This window comes from Chiroxiphia lanceolata, chromosome 26 (assembly GCF_009829145.1).
Source record: "Chiroxiphia lanceolata isolate bChiLan1 chromosome 26, bChiLan1.pri, whole genome shotgun sequence".
In the NCBI taxonomy this organism is placed as follows: domain Eukaryota; kingdom Metazoa; phylum Chordata; class Aves; order Passeriformes; family Pipridae; genus Chiroxiphia; species Chiroxiphia lanceolata.
This window is the reverse complement of record NC_045662.1, coordinates 1,306,878-1,326,465: the sequence shown is the minus strand read 5'-3', so window position 1 is coordinate 1,326,465 and position 19,588 is coordinate 1,306,878. Positions and strand designations below refer to the sequence as shown.

At 63.1% G+C, this 19,588-nt stretch overlaps 1 protein-coding gene across 1 annotated transcript; it reads right to left on the bottom strand.

Moving 5' to 3' along the window:
• Positions 1–210: 210 nt before the first annotated feature.
• FMNL1 (formin like 1) lies at positions 211–18,833 on the bottom strand. Its single transcript, XM_032711489.1, is given in 29 exon segments — positions 211–1,720; positions 2,670–2,793; positions 2,979–3,065; positions 3,325–3,426; positions 3,676–3,839; positions 3,924–4,053; positions 4,858–4,938; positions 5,057–5,125; positions 5,216–5,450; positions 5,795–5,997; positions 6,497–6,618; positions 6,734–6,896; positions 6,898–7,041; positions 7,247–7,383; positions 7,386–7,491; positions 7,593–7,694; positions 7,789–7,938; positions 8,017–8,127; positions 8,674–8,748; positions 9,043–9,136; positions 9,225–9,301; positions 9,516–9,593; positions 9,596–9,617; positions 11,361–11,459; positions 11,994–12,061; positions 12,157–12,213; positions 12,215–12,241; positions 12,451–12,534; positions 18,757–18,833. Coding segments are annotated over 29 exon segments (3,060 nt in total). The 5' UTR covers positions 18,802–18,833; the 3' UTR covers positions 211–1,616.
• Between the last annotated feature and the right edge of the window lie 755 nt (positions 18,834–19,588).

The following is a 19,588-nucleotide window of genomic DNA, read 5'->3' as shown; positions in this document are numbered from 1 at the left end:
GGTACAGCTCAGTTTAGGGAAGCACCATCCATCCCCCTCTTGGCTCCAAGGACAGCCCAGCCCAGTGTAGAACAGCCCGTGTTGGGCTTTGTTCTGGACCTTGGTCCTTCCTTCCCTCCTTCTCTCCATCCCTCCCTCCCTCCCTCCCTCCCTCCTTCACAGCATCCCCCCCTCCCTGCAAACCAACCTTCTCCCCAACAAAGTCCTTTATTATCCTCTGAGACGTTTTATTACCAGTTCTGCTTTAGAATTAAACAGGCCTTCAGTATATAAAAATAATGTATACAAATGAGCAGTTAATGGTTTACATTTCTGGCTTAAAGGCATTTATAAGTTACACATTCATTCCCCACCCCTCCCCGGGTGACGCGGAGCCGGCGCTGAAGCAGCTTAAATACAGCGGGAAGCAGCGGCTGCTCTGGGCTGAGCTGGGCTAAAGCCGGGACTGGCGAGGAGGGACAGGAGGAGGGGCAGGAGGAGGGAGGTGCAGCCGCATCCTGGCAGCGGGGGCGGTTTAACGAAGCGGATGCACTGAGGGGTTTAATTGCCACAGTGCGGGGCTGGGGGTCACTCGGCAGCAGCGGGGCGGGGGAGGAGGGACCGAGGGGTCGAGGGGTCGAGGGATCGGGTCCGGTGCGGTACCGGGAGGCTCGTGCAGCTCTGGGGCCTCTCTGGCGGCAGCAGCGACCCCGCAGCCTTTGGGATCGTGTTGGCTGGAGGCTGCCCAGCACAGGGAGCAGCTCCTGCCCCCCGGGCTGACGGTCACGGGGGATCCCAGAGGCTCCAGCCCCAACAGCGGAGGTGGATTTGGGGGGAAGCAGGCGGGCAGAGGTATCAGCACCTCGCAGAGATTGTCCCTGCTGCTGATTGTCGCAGCTCCGGAGCCTCCCCTGCGGCGAGGAACAGCCCGGCCTTGGGATCCTGGAAACTGCTGCTCGGCACAGCCTTGGGATCCTGGGGACACCCCGCATGTGGGTGTTGCATTCCCTGCTCCCGCAGCGCAGAGGAATTTGAAGGAAGACTTAGAAAATCCCTGTTAAAATAGCACCGCTGCCGGGCCCCGGGGGACGGGAGGGGCCCGGGGTGGGAGCTCTGCAGCAGAGGAGGAGGACGCGGCTCTCAGGGGGCTCTGCGGGGCCGGAGGAGGTGCGGGAGATGTGCGGGGACCGCCGGGTCCCGAGTGACACCCACTCCCCTCCCGCAGCGGGAATCCAAGGCACCAGCAAGCTGAGGAGTGGGACACACCAGTGCGGGGCTGGTGCCGCGGCGGGCGGGCGATGGAGCAGCGCCGGGGCAGGGACGGGGCAGCCCCTGTTTGCCTTCCAGGACAAGCCGGAGCCCTTTCTGTGCTCCCCCCTCCCTGCCCGTACCCAGGAGGGTCCCCCAGCCTGGGGGAGAGGAGCTCAGGGGCGTCGCCAAGCAAGCACGGGGGGGTCCCTGCGCCAGAGCCCGGGGCGGGCAGGGGGAGCTGGCACGGGAAGCGGCTGGAGCAGCTCGGAGCGGGCACTGTCCCCCCGCCCCGCGGAGCCCCGGGACAGTGGGGTGGCATCCTGCTGTCCCCTCTGCGTCGGGAGGATGGTCCTGCCCCGGTCCTGGAGCTGCGGGGCCGGCGCCGGTCACAGCGCGATGTCCGGCGTGGCCTGCAGGCCCTGCCCCGCCGGCCGCTTCTTGGCGCTGCCGCGGCCCTTGTCCCCCCGCCGGTACGGGTTGTTCCGCAGATCTGCACCGGGGGAAGGGCAGGGACCGGCTCAGCTTCGCTGCACACCCGGCGGAACCCACCACCCATCACGGAATCACGGAGTGATTTGGGTTGGAAGGGATTTTAAAGAACATCCAGTCCCACCCCCTGCCATGGGCAGGGACACCTTCCACTAGCCCAAGTTGCTCCAAGCCCCGTCCAACCTGGCCTTGGACACTTCCAGGGCTGGGGCAGCCACAGCTTCTCTGGGCAACCTGTGCCAGGGCCTCCCCACCCTCACAGGGGAGAATTCCTCCCAACATTCAACCTAAACCTCTCCTTCCCCCTTGTCACGTCTCTCTGCCCGGGATTTGCCCGTCTGGGTACAAGAACGCTCAGAAGGAGCCAAGAGCCACATCCAGTGACAGGAGGAGCAGCAGCTACAAACAACCAGCCCGTGGGCCCCCAACCCTCGGCTGTCAGTGCCCGTATCGGGGGGGCTGATGCCGGGGTGCCCCCGGGATTGGGTGCAGCGTGGGGAGAAGCCCCTGCGGGTGGGACAGCCCGGCAGCCCCCGGTCCCCTGCGCCGAGCCCCTGCCCCACGTTACCTATAGAGGGCTCTCTTCGTTGTAACTCACGTCGCAGAAGAGCCGGGACGAGCGTTTGCCCGTCCGGGCCGTGAAAGGGACAGTTTTCAGAGCTGAGCAGAGCGATCCAGAGACAGCGAGGAGGAAGAGGAGGAGCAGGAGAGAGGAGAGAAGAGGAAGAAGCAGAATAGAAGGAAGAGCTATGAGACAGGGCAGGGAGAGCTTGGCCATGTGGCATGGGAAGGTGCTGCAGATGGGTTTTGATCCCTGCAGTGGGGCTTGGTGACCCTCCAGCCCCTGTGAGAGCCCCTGCAGCCCCCAGACCGAGGGTCTTGCGCTGGCACCGAGTGCTGGGTCTGAAGTGGGAGGGACACTCGACCCCTCACATGAAATCATCTCTCACCTGAAATTATGTCCTCGATGGCCCCATCTTTGCCTTCGTAGATGAGAGGCTCCTTCACCATCTGCTTCTTCTTGAGCTCAGCGATCATGTCCATCTGCTGCCGCTTGGCCTTCTGGATGGGCAGCTGGGGAGGGACAGTGTGGGTGAGAGGCGTGGCCACCTCAACACCCCCCAACAGACCTGGGGTGCCCTCACCTTCACCTCCCGCCCAGCTCTCCCTCCCCAGGGCCTGTTTAGTCCTTCCTCACGCAGCCCACTTGGGGCTGGAGCTGGGACCCCACCAGGACACAAACACGGGAGCTCCTTCACCTCTGGCTGCTGCTCGGTGGGGCTGTTTTCTGCCTCCTTGGCCGCAGCCTCTTGTTTCTTCCACAGCTCAATGTCCTGCTCTGCTTTCTTGGGAGAGGGGTAGGAAGGGTGTGCTGAGCCAGGGGGGTCCTGCTGCAGGACTGCAGCCCCCCACAAAGCTCCCAGCTCACCCCAATCCAGCTCCAGCATCTCTGACCATCCCAAAGGCTGTTCCCAAGCCCCAGGGTCTCCCAGCCCCATGGGCCCCAGCCTCGCCCGTGGCTTCTGCTGGTTGCCCCAAGTGAGGTCAGACCCCCCAAATCCCCTCCCAACCCTCAGAAACAGGACACTCCCTGCCCTCTCCTACCTTGTAGGCTCTGATGAAGCGCATAAACATGGGGAAGAAGGTGGTGGGGGGACTGGTCTTGGGGTTCTCCCCAAAATACTCCACAGCCGACTCATAGGCCTCCTGCGGGCACAGACACCCCGGTGTGGGGGCAGGGGCCAGGCAGCAGCACCCAACACCCACCTCCTCCTTCCAGCCTCTCCCACCTCACCATCCCACTCCATATCCCTCCCAGCTCTCCTGCTGGAGCCACATCCCAACCAGGAGCCTCTCCAATGGGCCAGAGATGGGAGCACCCCAGGATGTTCCCATGTAGGAACGGGGGACACAATCCTATCCTTTGCCCCCCCCCCACAGCACCCCAGCACCCACCTTGGCAGTTTTGCTGTCAGCCTGCAGCTTCTCCATCACCTCTGAGTTGACCTTGAGGAAGTCCTTGAGCACGGGGCTGTCGTCCTGGCGCAGGAACTCCCTGCGGGTCAGCTCCATGCCCTGCTGGAGGCTCCGCACGTCCTGCAGGACCCCGTCCAGGGACACTGCGGGGGGGAGGGCGCGGGGTCAGGGCAGGCTGGGAGCACCAGGGGCTGCCACAACCCCAGCCCAGGGCCCGTGGGCACTACCTGTGCCTGCCTTGTCGAGGAAGTGCAGCTCAGTGTGGAAGCCCGTGAGCTCCGGGTACTTCTCCGTGATCACCCGCACCAGGTAGTGCAGCAGCGTCTGCTTGCGGTCCGTGGACTTCATCTCCAGGAGCTGGGGGAGAACTGGGTCAGCCCCGACCCTCCTCAACCAGCCCTTCACCCTGCCCAGGGCAGGCTCTGCTGGCCCTTCATTACCGTGCCTGGGTCTGCATCCCTCCATCCCCACGGCCAGCTCTGTATCCCACCATGCCCATATTCATTCTTCATCCCTCCATCCCTATGGCTGGATCTGCATCCCTCCATCCCTATGGCTGGATCTGCATCCCTCCATCCCTCCATCCCCATGGCTGAGTCTGCACCCCTCCATCCCCACCACCAGGTCTGCGTCCCTCCATCCCTGTGGCTGATTCCCATCTTCCTCCATCCCCATGGCTGGGTCTGCATCCCTCCAACCCCACAGCTCATTCTGCACCCCTCTATCACCATGACTGAGTCTTCATCCCTACATCTCCTCCATGTTCACATGTGGCCTTCCTCTCTCCATCCCCATGGCTGCTTCCCATCTTCCTTCATCCCCACAGATGGTCCTTGAATCCCTTCACCTCTCCAGATCTGTTCTCCATCCTTCCAACCCTACAGCCAGTTCCTGAGTATCTTCATCTCTTTAACTCCCCCCCCCTTGCCTCTCCAACCCTTTAGATGGCCTCTTCATCCCTCCATTCCCACAGCTGTTCCCTGCATCCCTATAGCTGCTCCCCATGCCTCTCCAAACCCTATAGGTGATCCTTCCATCCCTCCATCCCCACAACTGAATCCCATGTTCCTTCATCCCTCCAGCTGGTCCCTGTGTCCCCCTGTGCCCGGGGCTGGTCCCTGGCAGTGCCAGTGCCCCCGAGCAGCCCCACGCCGGCCCTACCGCGTCGAGGCTCTGCAGGCGGAAGCCGTAGGCTGCTCCACGCTTGCTGCTGTTCATGTAATTCCCGAAGGCCAGGACAATCTGCAGGGACACAACGGCTCAGGGACACAGCCTGGGGTGGACAGGGCACCCTGGGGGAGGGGGGCACAGAGCCAACAGGGACCCTGCCAGCACCCTACATGCACCCCAAAGCTCTCACCTCGAGGATGTGGCGCAGTTTGCTGGAGGACTTGAGGGACATGGAGGCGGCGATGATGGCGTTGAGTTGCTGTGGGAGGGAGGGAGGGGAGCACATGAGGTGGCTGCAGGAGTCCCCCAGCCCTTCCCAACCCCCAGCCCGCCCGTGCCCAGCACCCACGGGCATGAGCAGCTGGGCCGTGTCGCTGAAGTTGCCCAGGAAGATCATGACGTTCATGCGCTCGGCCAGGCGCGGGATCTTGCTGAAGCGGATCATGAACTGGTCCTCGTCCGACAGCTCCTCCGGCGGCTGCTGCTCCCGCTCGAACTTCCCGATCAGCGTCCGCTCGTACTCGGTGGGCAGGAAGCGCAGCAGCAGCTCCAGGAAGTCAAGGCTCAGGGCTTGCTGGTCGTACCTGTGAGGGGTGGCACACCTCGGACCTCAATCCCCTGCCACCCATGGCTGGTCCCATCTTCCCTCTGCCCCCACAGCTGGTCCCACGTCCCTTCATCTCTGTCCCTGCGTCCCTCCCTCTCATATCTGGTTTCTACATCCCTGAATCCCTCTGTGTCTTGTCCCTACATCCTTTCATCTCTTGTTTCTGCATCCCTCTGTCCCCATATCTGGTCCCTGCATCCCTCCATCCCTCCATATCTGGTCCCTGCATCCCAGCACACCCCACACCATCCCAACCCCTCATTCCAGCCAGGCCGTGCCCGCCCTTGTCCCCCCTTGTCCCCCATCTCAGGGGACACTCACGTCTCGATGGCAGTGCAGATGTCCTGGACGCTGCGGCCGCCCTTGCGCAGGGTGATGGCCAAGTTCTTGGCCCGGTTGGACTCCATGAGGGTCACCTTGCTGGGGGCCTTCTGGGTGGCCTTGGCCTTGAGGGCACTAATGTCCAAGGCAGGGCCCTGCGCCTTGGTCTTGAACTGCTCCTCGAAGTCACTCATGTCCAGCTCCTGCAGGGACACAGGGCTGAGGGCACGGCAGGGAGGTGGCACGGGACATCTGGGATGGGGACGAGGCCCCATGATAAGGGGAAGAGGAGTGAGAGGATGAAGATGAAACAAGGGGATGAGGATGGGACAAGGGAACAAGCAGAGGGAATGGGCAAGTGGACAGGGAGGGGGTAAGAAGGGCACAAGGGGACCAGAGGATGGAGATGAGGAAGAAGAAAAGGACAGGATGTGAGGATGAGGATGGAGCAAAGGGATGAGGATGGAGCAAAGGGACAAGGATGGGGTGACAGGAGAAGGATGCCAGACCCTGTGTTGTCCCTCTCTGTGGTGCCAAGGAGCTGCTCCAACCTCCAGCTCCTCCAGCAGCCCTGTGACACCACGGGTGGGTGCAGGGTGGGTACAGGGGCAACCTCAGCATAGACTGCAGCTCTGACCCACCCAGACCCCCTGTGCCAGGCCCCCAAGTCCCTCTGGCCCCCCAGCACCCTCCTGTCCTCACCTGCAGCACCTTCTCGTCATTGAGCTCGGTGAACACGGTGCCGTCGATCTGACTCGGCTTCAGGGCCACCCAGTTGAAGACGGGCATGCGGAACTTGGTCTGGATGGGCTTCTTCACCTTCACTGCGGGGTCACGGGCAAGGGGGATACGTCACAGGGTGGGGGAGTCAAAAAACCACCCCGGGTGCCCCCAGACCTCACCTGGGGGGCGTCCCCACCATCCCTGGGCCACACTCACCTGAACCATTGGCAGTCTGGGGGGCACCAGGCCCGGCTGGGAGCTCCCCCCCGAGGGGTGGGGGTGGTGGAGGGGGGGGGACAGGGCCCTCCAGCCCCCCTGGGAGCGGTGGGGGGGGTGGTGGCACTTGGGCACCCGGGAGTGGAGGGGCTGGTGGGGGGGATGGTGGCTGTGGGCAGAGGAGGGGCGGGGGGTGGGGGGGGGACGTGCTCAGCCCCTGGTAATGGGGGGGGGGGTGGAGGGGGTGGGGGCGGCGGGGACAGCAGGGGCTGGTGGGGGAGGTGGGGCTGGAGCCAGAGCCGGAGCATCTGCAAGGGAAAGAAGAGGTGGGTGAGACGGTGACACTGCAGGGCACGGTGCCACCACCACATCCCCTCTGCCACCGAGGGACTCTGCGTCCCTGGGCACGTCCCACCGCCCCTGCCCCAGCTTCTCTGCCAGAGACACGCTGCCACCCCTCCTCTGTGCTGCTGTCCCCACCAGGAAGGGTTCACCCCCTCGCACCCGTGGTACCTGTGCCGGTGGCGGGTGGTGACGGTGGTGACAGTGGCGGTGGCCCTCTCCAGCAACCACGGGGGCTGCCGGCGTTTCTATGACAACGGGGACGATCTCGATGGCGACGTCCCCGTCGGGCCCACGCAGGATCTGCACAGCCCCTTCTCCTCCAGCTCCGCCAGCCGCCGCTCCAGCGCCAGCCGGTAGCACTCCTGTGGCCGCGGGGACGGCGGGCTGGGCGGCCGCAGGGGGCTCAGCTGCTCCTGGAGAGGTGACAACCCCCAGGACCAGTGTCACCGGTGTCCCACTCAAACCTCAAACCCCCAGCCCTCCCTCTGGCACCGCGGCGCCCGTGGGTGCTCACCCGCAGCGCCTCCAGCTCCTGCCGTGCCTGGCTCAGCTGCTTCTCCAGCTCCGCTATCTTGGCCATGGAGTCGTTCTCCGCATCCTGCAGCTTCTCCGTCAGCTGTGGGGGACGAGGCGCCGCCGGCTCAGCCCCATCCCCGTCCCTCCCTCGGGGCTCTGCGTCAGCGGCTCCTGCCCACGCACCCGCGGCCCACCTGGCTGACGAGCTCCTGCAGCTCCTCCATGTGCTCCAGCACCGCCGTCTTGGTCTCCGAGTCCTCCAGCATGGCCCCCACGTCGAAGACGTTGTCCAGGTAGGCTTGGATCTGCACCTGCAGCTTGTCGCTCTCGGTGAGGCGCAGGCTCTGCCGCGGGACAGCCGGGGCAACGGTCAGGGACGGTGGTGTGTCCCCCCAGCACCCCCAGCCCTCGGGATCACCCACCTCCAGGTACTGGTCCAGCCCCAGGTGGGTGAACTCGTACTGCAGGAACACGCGGAAGTTCATGTTCTCCACCGAGTGCACCACGATGTTGATGAACTGCATGCAGGCCACCTGCGGGGACACGGCACGGGGGTGGCACCGCGGCCCCTGGGGGCATGGGGGGTGGTGGCCCTCGGGGACAAGGTGCCCCTGGGGAGGGCGTAGTGGCTTCACATCCCCGGGGACATGGGGAAGGACCAGTGGCTCAGCAGCCCTTGGGGGCACGATGGCTTAGGGACAGCGCGGTGGCCTTGGGGACATGAAGGCCTGGGGACAGCATGGTGGCCTTGGGGCTATTATGGCATGGGTACAGCGTGGTGTCCTCAGGAACATAAAGGTCCGGGGACAGTCTGGTGGCTTAGAACCCTTGGGGACATGAAGGCCTGGGGATAGTAGCTCAGCAGCCCTTGGGATACGATGGCCTGGGGACAGTGTGGTGGTTTAGAAGCCCTTGTGGACCTAATGGTCTGGGGACAGTGCAGTGGCCTTGGGGACATGATGACCTGGGGCTCAGCAGCCCTTGGGATATGATGGCCTGGGGACAGTTGGGTGGCTCAACAGCCCTTGGGGACATGATGGCCTGGGGACAGCAGAGCATTGGCCCCATGAGCCGCTCACCATGAAGTCGATGTTGGTGTCCTCGTTTCGGAAATACTCCATCAGCTTCTCAAAGCGGTTCTTCTCCCCGCACACCTGGGGAGGGAGCAGGGGGCTGAGGGCCAGGGGGACACGGCTGGGGGTGCCCAGAGGGGTGGCAGGGCACGAGGCACCCGCCAGTGGCACCATCCCAACCCTGATGGGACCTGGCCCTGGGGACACGAGCTGGTGTGGGGACATCAAGCCCAGCAGCTGGAGCATCCCCGGGCGAGCCAGGGATGGGTGTGGCCAGGATGGGGCAGGGCTCTGCACACACAGGGACACTGAGGCAGGAACCCAGCCAGAGCAGGGCTGTCCCTGTGGGGACCGGTGTCCCTGCTGGGGACTCACCTCCTTGAAGTTGTCGAAGGCAGCCAGGATGATGTCGTGGCCACCTCGGACCAGGCAAACAGCGGCCAGGAGCTCCAGCACCAGGGCCTTGGTCCTATGGAGACATGGAGTGTGAGGGGTCAGGGCCGTGGGGTGGGCGAGAGGACAGGGGGACAGGGACAGGGACAGGGGGCAGGTCCTACCTGGCGTTCTTGTTGTTGAGGCTCAGGGTGATCTCGTTGACACAGGCTGGGTGGTTCATCACCAGGCTGAAGCCAGACTTGGGGGGTTAAAAAGGAGCATTAATGGGGTTGGTGTCCTCCTACCCCCACCCCGAGGGACCTTGGGGACCTTGGGCCACCCCCATGCCAGGTGCCCACCAGAGAGGAGGCTGAGTGAGGACCTCTCAGAGCAGGGGGATGGAGAACAGGTCCCCACCCCGACGCCGGCACCGCGGGGGCTGGGGATTTTTCGGGATGCCCGGTGGATCCCGCCCACTCCCAACTGGTAGTCATGATGGCTCGGAGGCACATGATGCAGACGTGGACATCGTCCTTCTGGCTGACGAGGCGGGGGAGTTGCGCAGCGTCTTCCTGCTGTGCGAGGGGTTCAGCCTGGGCGGGGAAGGAGCGCGCTGAGCGCGGGCCGGGGGTGCGGGGGCGCAGCGCAAAGCGGGGAGGGGGCCAGCGCTCGGGGGGTGGCAGCGGGGGGGGCGGGGGGACACCAGGGAGAGAAACACCCGCGGGAGCGAAAGCCCCGTGTCCCGTGCCCGTCTAGAAGCCTCGGGGCGGTGTGGTGACGGGGCGATGGCGGTGGGATGGGTTTGGGGCCCACTCGTGCGCACGGGTGGTCTCGGAGGCTCACCGGGGCGGGCAGGAGCTGCCGGGTGACCTGGGGGCACTGTCCCCATCGCTGCCCGGGGCACCGCAGGGGCGCTGGGCGGACGTGGCGGAGGAGGGTTGTGGATGTGCTGGTTCGAGAGGCAGCAGCTGGGAGGCGCGTTAGAGCCTGCAGGACAGGAGGAGAGAAACGGGGCTCTCGCGCCGCCCCGGGGGCACCCGCGCTCGGGGACACGGGGGGTGGGAGACAAAGGACGGGGACCCTCCTGCGGGTGCCACGTCCCCCTCTTGACCTGTCCCTGGGGCTGAGAGGGACACCCCGGCTCCTCCGGAGCTGCTCCAGACTGCGAGGGACCCCCGCGCTCCCCGGGGGGCCGCGTTACAGCTCCCGGGGTGACCGCGGTGGGGTGTCCCCGGGATCCCCCCCGCCCACCGGGGATGCCCTATAGGCCTTGTCCCCGATACCGGTGACTAGCAGCGGGGTCCCGTGGGGTGGTCCCCGTCCCTCCGGTTGCCCCGTCACCGTCACCTACCGTCAGCGCGTCCCCGGCAGCGTGCAAGAGAAGAGCGGGTTAGACGGGGCTGCGGGCGAGCGGCGTCAAGCGAGAGCCACCAGCCACTGGCACCGGCCTGGGGGGACACAGGCCCGTTCCTCCGACCCGGCTTTAAACCAGAGGGGTGCGATTTGCTCCCCTCAAAACCTCCAGCACCTCCAATTTTTGCTTATTCCTGGGTTTTACCCAGAGCATCCCACGAGGGTTGCAGTAGGGGGCACAGATCCAGCCCAGCTCCAGGCAGGGCTCAGCCCTTGAGAGCTTTGTCCCCCCAAACCAGCACTGGGGACCCACTTTTAGCACCGGGTCTATTATGGAGACCCAATTTTTGGGGCCGGGCCTGCGTCTCCCTGCCGGGCCCCTCTCCAAGCACGGCGCGGCCGGGGCGGGGGGGAGGGTGCAGCGAGGCGGGGGAGCGGGGGGGACACGGCACAGGGACAGGGGACAGTTGGGGACGGGACCACACGTTACCTTACAGTGAGGGGCCGCGGTTTGGAGGAGCCCTGGGTGGGGGACGAGGAGGTGCTTTTGTTCAGGTCCTCCAGCGACTGCTCCTTGCCCTTGTCGGAGCCGGGGCTGCTGTTATCTGCGCTCTCCATGTCATACCTGGCGGCCCGTGGGGACACGGGGACGGGTGAGATGTGGCACCCCAGCGTGGGCAGATACCCCTCTGGAGTCCCCAGGGATGTTGGGGGTGCCCTGCTCAACCCCAGCCATGGAGCGTCCAGAGCTCCATTGCTCTGATGACAGGGGAGGGCATCCCCAGGGACCCCCAGCCCCGCTGAGCCCCAGGGGAGGCTGATCCCGGCCTTGGGGACACCCCCAGGGACCCCCCAGCCCTGCTGAGCCCCAGGGGAGGCTGATCCCGACCTTGAGGACGCCCCCAGGGACCCCCAGCCCCACTGAACTCCAGGGGAGGCTGATCCTGGCCTTGGGGACAGGACACCCAGGGAGCACGTACGCGACGGAGCACTGGGCGAAGGCGAGGTACTGCAGCAGCACGTCCAGCCCCTTGTTCTCCTCGTTGAGGAACTCCTGGACCCAGCTGGAGGGTGCAGAGGGTTAGTGTGCTCCACCAGCCCCCCTCATCCTCCCTTCCCCTGCCCCCAGACCCTCAGCAGAGCCAGCCCCTGGTCAGAGGTCCCCAGCGAGGGTGGGACACGCTGGGAACATAAGGCGGCACCATGAGCTGGCAGCTCTCCGAGGTAGGTGAGTGCCATGGGGAACCCCACTCCTGATGTGTGGGGGGCACAGCCTGAGGGCTCTGTTGCCACCACTGCCACTGCTGCCATGACAGGACAGCCTGGCCCTGGGGACCATGGGCACCCACCACCCCACAAGGGGTCGGGACACCCTGGGTGGGAGCAGGGTCCCTCCTGGCACTCAGGGGGTACCACAGCCAACACAGGGTTCAGGTCCTACAGCACCCCCAGCCTCCCATCAGAGCCCCTCCAGGGAGACAGGATGAGGCCATGAGCCTCCACATCCTGCTGTCACCACCCATCCAGAGCCAGCAGCGTGTCCATCCCCATCCTGGGGACGGTGGCAGCGCTGGGTGACGATGACACTCCATCCTTACCCGATGTAGTTGGTCCTCAAGGAAATCTCCAGCTCCCTGAGCACCTGCGTGGACTCCTGCACTCGCCTCTATGAACTGTGGGATGGGGACAACCATTGGTACTGTCCCTGTGCCCAGTGTGGGATGGGGACCGGGGGGTCGGGGTGCAGGGGGGACCCCTCACCTTCCTGCTGACACCACCTGTGTCCAAGTAGCTCTTCAGCTTCTGGATGTAGGCGGAACGGAGGGTTTTTCACCTGGAAACGTTCCTACAAACCCCAGGGAGAGGTTGAAACTGGGCCACCTACCAGGGCACAGGGACCTGCACAGCAGCCACCATGTCCCTGTCCCCAGCCCTGCGCTCCATCAATGCTTGATGAGGTTAACGAGGTGCCGTGCCACTAACGAGGTGGGTGGCAGTGCTGGGCACAGCCGGGTGCCACAAGTGGCACTTGGGGACAGGGAGCCCAGACCTCACCTGGTCACAGATCAGCTCCCACTTCTTCTCGTTGTCGTACTGGTTGAGCAGTTTCATCTTGTCTGGGGGCAGGTTCATGGAATTCTGTGGGGTGAAGGGTGGCAGCGTTGGGGGGTCACCCCAAAAACACCCCCCGGGGCTGCAGCACCCACTGCTCACCCAGCACCGGCTGTCCTCGCTCAGCAGTGGGAGGATGGGGACACTGGTGGGATAATGGGGACACCAGTGGGACAATGGGGACACTGGTAGGACTTAAGGATTCCAGTGGGAAGATGGGGACAGCGGTGAGATGATGGGGACAGTGGTGGGACAATGGGAACATTGGTGGGAGGATGAGGACACTGGTGGGACAATGGGGACACCTGTGGAACATGGGAACACTGGTGGAAGGAGGGGGACACTCATGGGAGAATGGGGACACTGGTGGGACATGAGGATTCCAGTGGGAAAATTGGGACACTGGTGAGACGATGGGGACAGTAGTGGGACAATGGGGACACTGGTGGGACGATGGGGACATTGGGGGACAATGGGGACACCGATGGGACAATGAGAACACCATTCCCAGGATGGAGACACTGATAGAATCATGGGGACTTTGGTGGAAGGATGGGAACACCACCATTCCCACAATGTGAGCATCCCATGGATACGTCCCCACCTGGGGGTCCCCAAGGGGAAGGCAGGTGGGGGACAGGAGGAAGAATTGGCCCCGTCCATCCATGTCATGAGTGTGCCAAGTGCCTGGGCTGAGGGGTGGGGACACAGGCTGGTGACACAGCTGAGGGGCCCAGGAGGCCGGGCCCTGCTCGAGGGTGACAGTCACCACCCCGTCCCACAGCCAGGGGTGCGTGACAGGCCCGTCTGGGGAAATCAGTGTTTCTTGAGAGCCATGATGTCAGGGCAGGGGCTGGTGTCCCTCCGTGCCACCGTTGCACAACCACAGCCCCCTCAGCCACCCCGGCAGGACGTGACGTGGTTTCCGCTCTCAGAGCAGCACCAGGCGCTGCCGAAACTGCTCCGGGAGGCCCCGGGGCAGCTCCCGCCTCCAGGGTGCTCTGGTGACACGGCAGGACACCACGGGGTGTCCCACCACGGCCCGGGCCAGGCTGGAGCTCAGCTCAGGTCACCGGTGGTTTATTTTGCCAAAACACCCAGTTTTTGGTGATCAGCTCGCCTGGGAGGCACTGCCCGGCCCCAGGTCACCTTTAACCCCAGCCCTGGTGACAAGGACGGGGACGTGGGGTGCATGCAGCCCTGGAACCACCACATCCCTGGGGAAAGGCATCTCCCAGGGGGTGGGTTGCCCACAGAGGAGCAGGACCAAGACGAGAGGTGCCATGGTGGCGGCAGGAAGGGGAACCTCGGCACCGCCCCCGCCGAGGACCTGTCGAGCTGCTTTCGCAAGGAGCCAAAACCGGGAGATGTGGGCGGGAGGAGCTGGATTTGGCCAGGGGATGGCTCACACGGGGAGCTGGGCAGGGGGTACAATTAGGGTGCAGGGTCAGAAATAGCCTCACCATGAAGCCACTGGAGCCAGGTGGGTCCTGGGATGGGCAAGGTGACAGCAGCACCTGGATGTCCCCATCGCAGGGCAGCCCTGTCCTCGTGGTCCCCGAGCTGCCATCCTTGGGATGGGTGAGGCCCTCCAGGAGGGTCAGACCAAGGGACAGGGCTGTGCCAAGAGGGACCATGCACCCAAACACCCCACCTAGAGCTCCATCAGCACCTGTGGCACTCTCTGTGGGACACTCCCCTCAGCAGAGAGGCGTGGTGGCATCTGCTACATGGATCAGCTCTTCCAGTCACCACATGTGGGACCTGAATAAACCAGGACTCTGTGTCTCCAGGGGGACAGGACCCCCCACAGGGGTGCAGGGGGGGGCAGGGGGATGCTGGGATGTCCCTGCAGGGGTGGCTCTGCCCACCAGGCCCCGCAGTCCCTTCCTCGAGGGCAGGGTTGGGAGGGGTGGCAGGATGTGGCACAATTCGGGTACAAACTGGGTGGTGGCTGCGTCCCGGGTGGGCATGTGGTGCTGGGGGGGAGGAAGTGGCTCCTGTGGAGCGTCAGCAGCAGCACAAAGAAACAAAGAAACCGGTTCTCGTTTCCTGCTGGGGAGGGGGGACCGGTGGTGTGGGAGGTGTGGGGCTGGGTGCTGGGGTGATGTGGGGCAGAGCAGCAGCTGAGCACCCCAGAGGTGTCAGAGGAAGGACTCGGTCCTCCTCTTCCTCCTCCTCCTCCTCCTTCTCCTCCTCCTCTTTGGGGGACAAGGATGCAGAGGCCACAGGGACTTGTCCCACCTCCCCTCACCCAACACCCTCCAGCTGGCACCCAACACCCTCCTCCCACTCCCGTGTGGGGCTTCCCAGCATCCCCCAGCCTCATAGCCCACCATGTCACTCAGTGGGTGCCCCAAACGTCCCCTGCTGTGACACAGGTGCCACGGAGCCCACAGTGCCATCCCAGCCGTGCCCAGTGCCGGGTTGTTGCCAGCTGGGAGCTGACATGGGCCGTGGGGTTGAGCCGGGCTTTGCCTGACAATAAAACCAAGACTGGGGGGAGGTGAAGCAGCACCGACATCATTTTCTGGTACAAAACGACCTTTTCCTTTCCTGGCCAGTGGGGGACGGAGCTATTTTGGGTGTCAGACACTTCTTTTTGTTCCACATGTGAGCGGAGCCAGGCTGAGCCGAGCTCTGCTCCAAACCCCGGCACAGAACGTTCCGGCATCTTCCACGGGAGGGTTTGTGCTGCAAAACTCCAACAAGCTGCCTGAGAACCAGGCTGAACTCTGGGAGCACCATTTCTGTGGCACAAGGGGATGTGTATCCATGGAAAGGGGATGGAAAGCCTTGACAGCACATGGCACAGGAGGTTATCCCAGTCCAGGCACCAACCCTGCTCATCACAGGGAAGGGGATGGGGCAGGGACTCACCCCAGGTGGTGGTTTAGGGGCTCTGGCTGCAGGAAGGACAAACATCTCCAGGTGTTTGGGAGGTCAAAGGAATCAGTCCTCCTCCTCTTTGGGGGACAAGGATGGAGAAGCCACAGGGACTTGCCCCCAGCAGCCACATCGCATCTCCCCTCATCCAGCGCCCTCCAGCTGGCACCAGCACCCTCATCCCACCCCTGTGTGGGGCTTCTGGGATGCTCCACCCCTCAGATGCTCCAGCCTTGGGGTGCTCCAGCCTTGGGATGCTCCATCCCTCGTGGCCATGGAGCACGATGCTCCCACCCGAGGGGGTTTGGGACATGCCCAACCCTGCAGTGCCAGCTGTCCCATGGTGTTCCCTCCAGTGACCTTGACTGCCTCTTGCTGAGGTTCAGCGCTGGGATCAGGCTGGATCCTGGTTCAGAGGATCCTGGGATCAGCCCACACGGGGCTCCCCTGACCCCCAGCATGCAGTGAGCCAGGCTGGGTGACACTCCCGGGGTGAGCTCATCCCATCAGGGCCTCCCTGGATCCATCCAGGTCCCAACCCCTCCCCGTGGCAGGCGGGGACAGGCCGGAGGAGGAGCGGGCGGGTCCCCAGGACGGCCGGTCCCGCCGGGGGTGGGGGGTGGTGGCTGAGGGGGCGGCCGCAGCCGCCTGCGGCTCCGGCTCTATTTGGGAAGCTGCTGTTACAGCTTCCCGAGGAGCCTGATTCTGCCCCCATGTCCTCATCCCTGCTGGATCCCTGCCTGCCCACCCTGGGATGCCCTCCTGGTTCACACGGGGGAGTCCTGTATGAGGACAAACACCCTCTCCAGTCCCTGATTCAGCGGCTCTTGGCTCATAGACCCCTTCCCTCCCCACGCAGGGCACGTCCCCCTTGGGGACACCCCAGCACAGCTCCACATCACCCAGCCAGCCCTGGACACCGGGCTGGGACTGGGCTGGGGGTGGATCCAGCAGGAAGCCGAGCACCAGCTTTGTTTCCTGGTTGAGTCGAGGCCGACACTCGGCCAGGGCTCACTGGTGACCCGTCCCTGAGGCCAAGAGCACATCTGCAAACATCTGCAAACATCTGCAGCCGTGACGTGTGCCATGTGCTCCCCCAGGACCTGGGAGAAGAGGCGGCAAAGCCCAGACCAGGGAAAGCTCCTGGATGGAGCAGACCCCGTCCCCATCGGCCCCCATTCCCAAGGCTCCAGCCTAACACTCCCAGATGATTTCGGCTTTCCCTCCACCACACCCCAACTCACAATTTCACTTCTATATTCCCAGTATTGCCTCTTGATGTGCAAAGGGAGAAGAATCCTCACTGCTCCAAGCAGGAGCATCTGAGCATCCCCATCCCAGCAGCAAAGATGCTCTTCCTCCACTCCATCCCAAAAAGCCACCTCGGCACATCTCAAACCACTTGGCACAGGACAACCCTCCCGTCACTCTGCCAAAGCGACATCTGCCACAGTGCCCCAGCTGGGAAGGAGCCAACTTTTGGGGAATAAAGTTCTGGGAAAACTAAATTCCTCATTTCTTGGCATGTGGTGGATTTATCCATCCCCTTCCTGATGGCAGTTTGGAACCCCTGGGCTCCCCCATTAGCTTTTCTGCCAAGGCTTTGCCCCAACAGCTCTCCTAGTTTGGGATGTCCAGCCCGAAAGTGGTTTGCACTGAGCTCTCAAAGCATCACTGTAACCACGGCAACATGTCAGGTCTGGATCATGTCCCACCGGGAGATTCCCAGCTCATCACCTTCTGCTCCATCACTGATCTCACCAGCTCAGGAGGTGGAAAAGTTGAATCCAGAGTCAAGGAACCTGTTTGTGGTGGGTGAGGGCAGAAGGACCCCCTGTCCCATCCCCCCAGGCTGTGAGAAGGAGGAAGGGACCCTGCAAAAGGAGGAAGCGGGATTGGGACAACCGGTTTCACAAGACACCCGGTTCCCATCTGCAGCCCCCTGGTTGCCCCCTGCTCCTGGGAAAGGGCTTTCCCTCGGGATGAAGGCAGACAGGGTGGCACCGAGGGCCTGGAGCACCGTTTTTCCCTTTTCTGACCATTTTTTTTCAGGATTTCCAACCTGCTGGACCCAGCCCGGCGGAAAGCGGCGCTTCCTGGGGCCTCGCGGCTGCAGCGGAAACACCCCGAGGTTCCCCGGTTGCCTGTCCCCTCCTGCCACCACTGCTGTGACACTCGGAGCCGTCACAGGCGCCACCACCCTGCTCAGCCACCCGCCAATATGGGCGTCCCACGGCAAACCCCCTCCTCGGGGTTTCGGGGATCCCACGGGGGTCCCGCCTGGCAGAGCCCTTTGCCATCACCGCCCCGGAGCCCACGCTGGGGGCAGAGAAGCTCCAGAGGCTCTGGCTGAGATGCTCATCCCCAAATCATCCCCCAAACGCCATGAGTTTAAAAGCTTCCAAGTAATTTGTGCTCAGGGGCTGCGATGGGGGATCCCACCGAGCCGATCCCGCTGCATCCATGGGAGCTCGTTGCCCGCGGCCGCTCCCGGCACGGGATCGGCGAACAGGCTCCATCTCCCGGGATGCCGGGGGGATCAGGGGATTAAAGCAGCGATTTTTTTTTTCCACGGAGCATTTCTGGGGAGGGCAGGGACGCGGGTGGAGCGTGGCCGGCTCCCCGCGGCCATCCCGGCGCGAAGGTCACGGCCGGCCGGCCCCGCTCAAGGACGGAGGGAGCGGGCGGGAGCCGATCTCCCGCAGCGCCCCGTGTTCCGAGAGCTGCCATCCATCCATCCATCCATCCATCCATTCATCCCATGGGAACGCGGCTCCCACCCCCCGCAGGAGGCCCGGAGCGATGCCGGGGGGCTTCCCCAGCTGCGGGGAGGAGGAGGAGGAGGAGGAGGAAGAGGTGAGTGAAGCACCGCCATCCGCAGCACCGGCTGCCTGCGGCGCTCCGGCCCTGCCGCCGATCCCGCCATGGCGGAGCCTCCGCGGGGGTCCGGGGACTCGGGGTCACCCCAAGAGTTTGGGGGGCTGGGACCCCCCTCCAAACGTGAGAGCAACGGGGGGGGGACGGGAGCGGCTGGGGGTTCATCCCGGAGCAGGGCTGAGTGTCCCCCGGGGAACGGGGTAGCAGAGGGGGAAGTCATCGTTATTAATAAGAATGCTAATTAAATAATAAATTAAATGATTAATGGAATAATAGTAAAAATATGGTAATTAGAATGATGACGACGGTGATACCGATGCTAACGATGCCAGTGCCGGCAGGGATGCTCGGAGACCCCCCTCGGCAGCTCCGGACCCCGTCCAGCCGGTCCCCCGTGGAAAGTCCGGGACCCCCACCGCGGATCCCCCCAGCACCCCCTCCCCCCTCCCCGGGGGGTCTCCCCGCCGAACCCCCGTCCCCGCTCACCAGGACGCGGCCGAACCTCTCCTCCAGCTCGGCGGCCCCGGGCATGGGCTGGCGGGGGGGCGGCGGGGCGGCGGCGGCGGGGGGGGGCCCGGGCTGCGGGCGGTGATCGCGGGGCTCCCGCCCCGCCGCGCCCCCCTCCAGCCCCCCGGCCGCGTTGCCCATGGCGGGCGGTGCGGGGCGGCTGCGGTTCCGCGCGGAGCTTCGTCCTCGCCCGTCCCCGCCGCCGCTCGCCGGCGTTTGCAACTTCTCCGGGGCGTTATCGCGCTATAAACGCCTCAGCCCGCCCCCCCCGCCCCCCCGCCCCGGCCGCAGCCAGAGGCGGCCCCGGCACCTGCCCCGGCTGCGGGAGGGAGCTCAGCGGCGCTGCTGCGGCCGGGCTTAGTCCGGCTGTATTTATATTTTATTTTATTTCTATTTTATTTATTGTATTACATTTTATTATTTCATTTATTTTTACTAATATTTGATTTTTAATTTAATTTTTATTTTTTAATATTTATTTTAATGTCTTTAATTTATTTTTTAAATTAACTTTTACTCATTTTATTTATTTATTTTATTATATTTTATGATATTTTATTTTTTAATTTATTTTATTTTTATTACTTTATCTTTTGACATTTTTATTTTATTTTATTATTTATTTTATTTGTATTACTTATTTTACTTATTTATTTAATTATTTATTTTACTTCAGTTTTATTTATTTTATTAATTTTTTATCATTTTTATTTTTTATTTTAATGTCTTTTATTTATTTTTAAATAAATGTTATTTATTTTGCTACAATTTATTATTTTATTTATTTTTATTTTATTTTGTTTAATTTTTA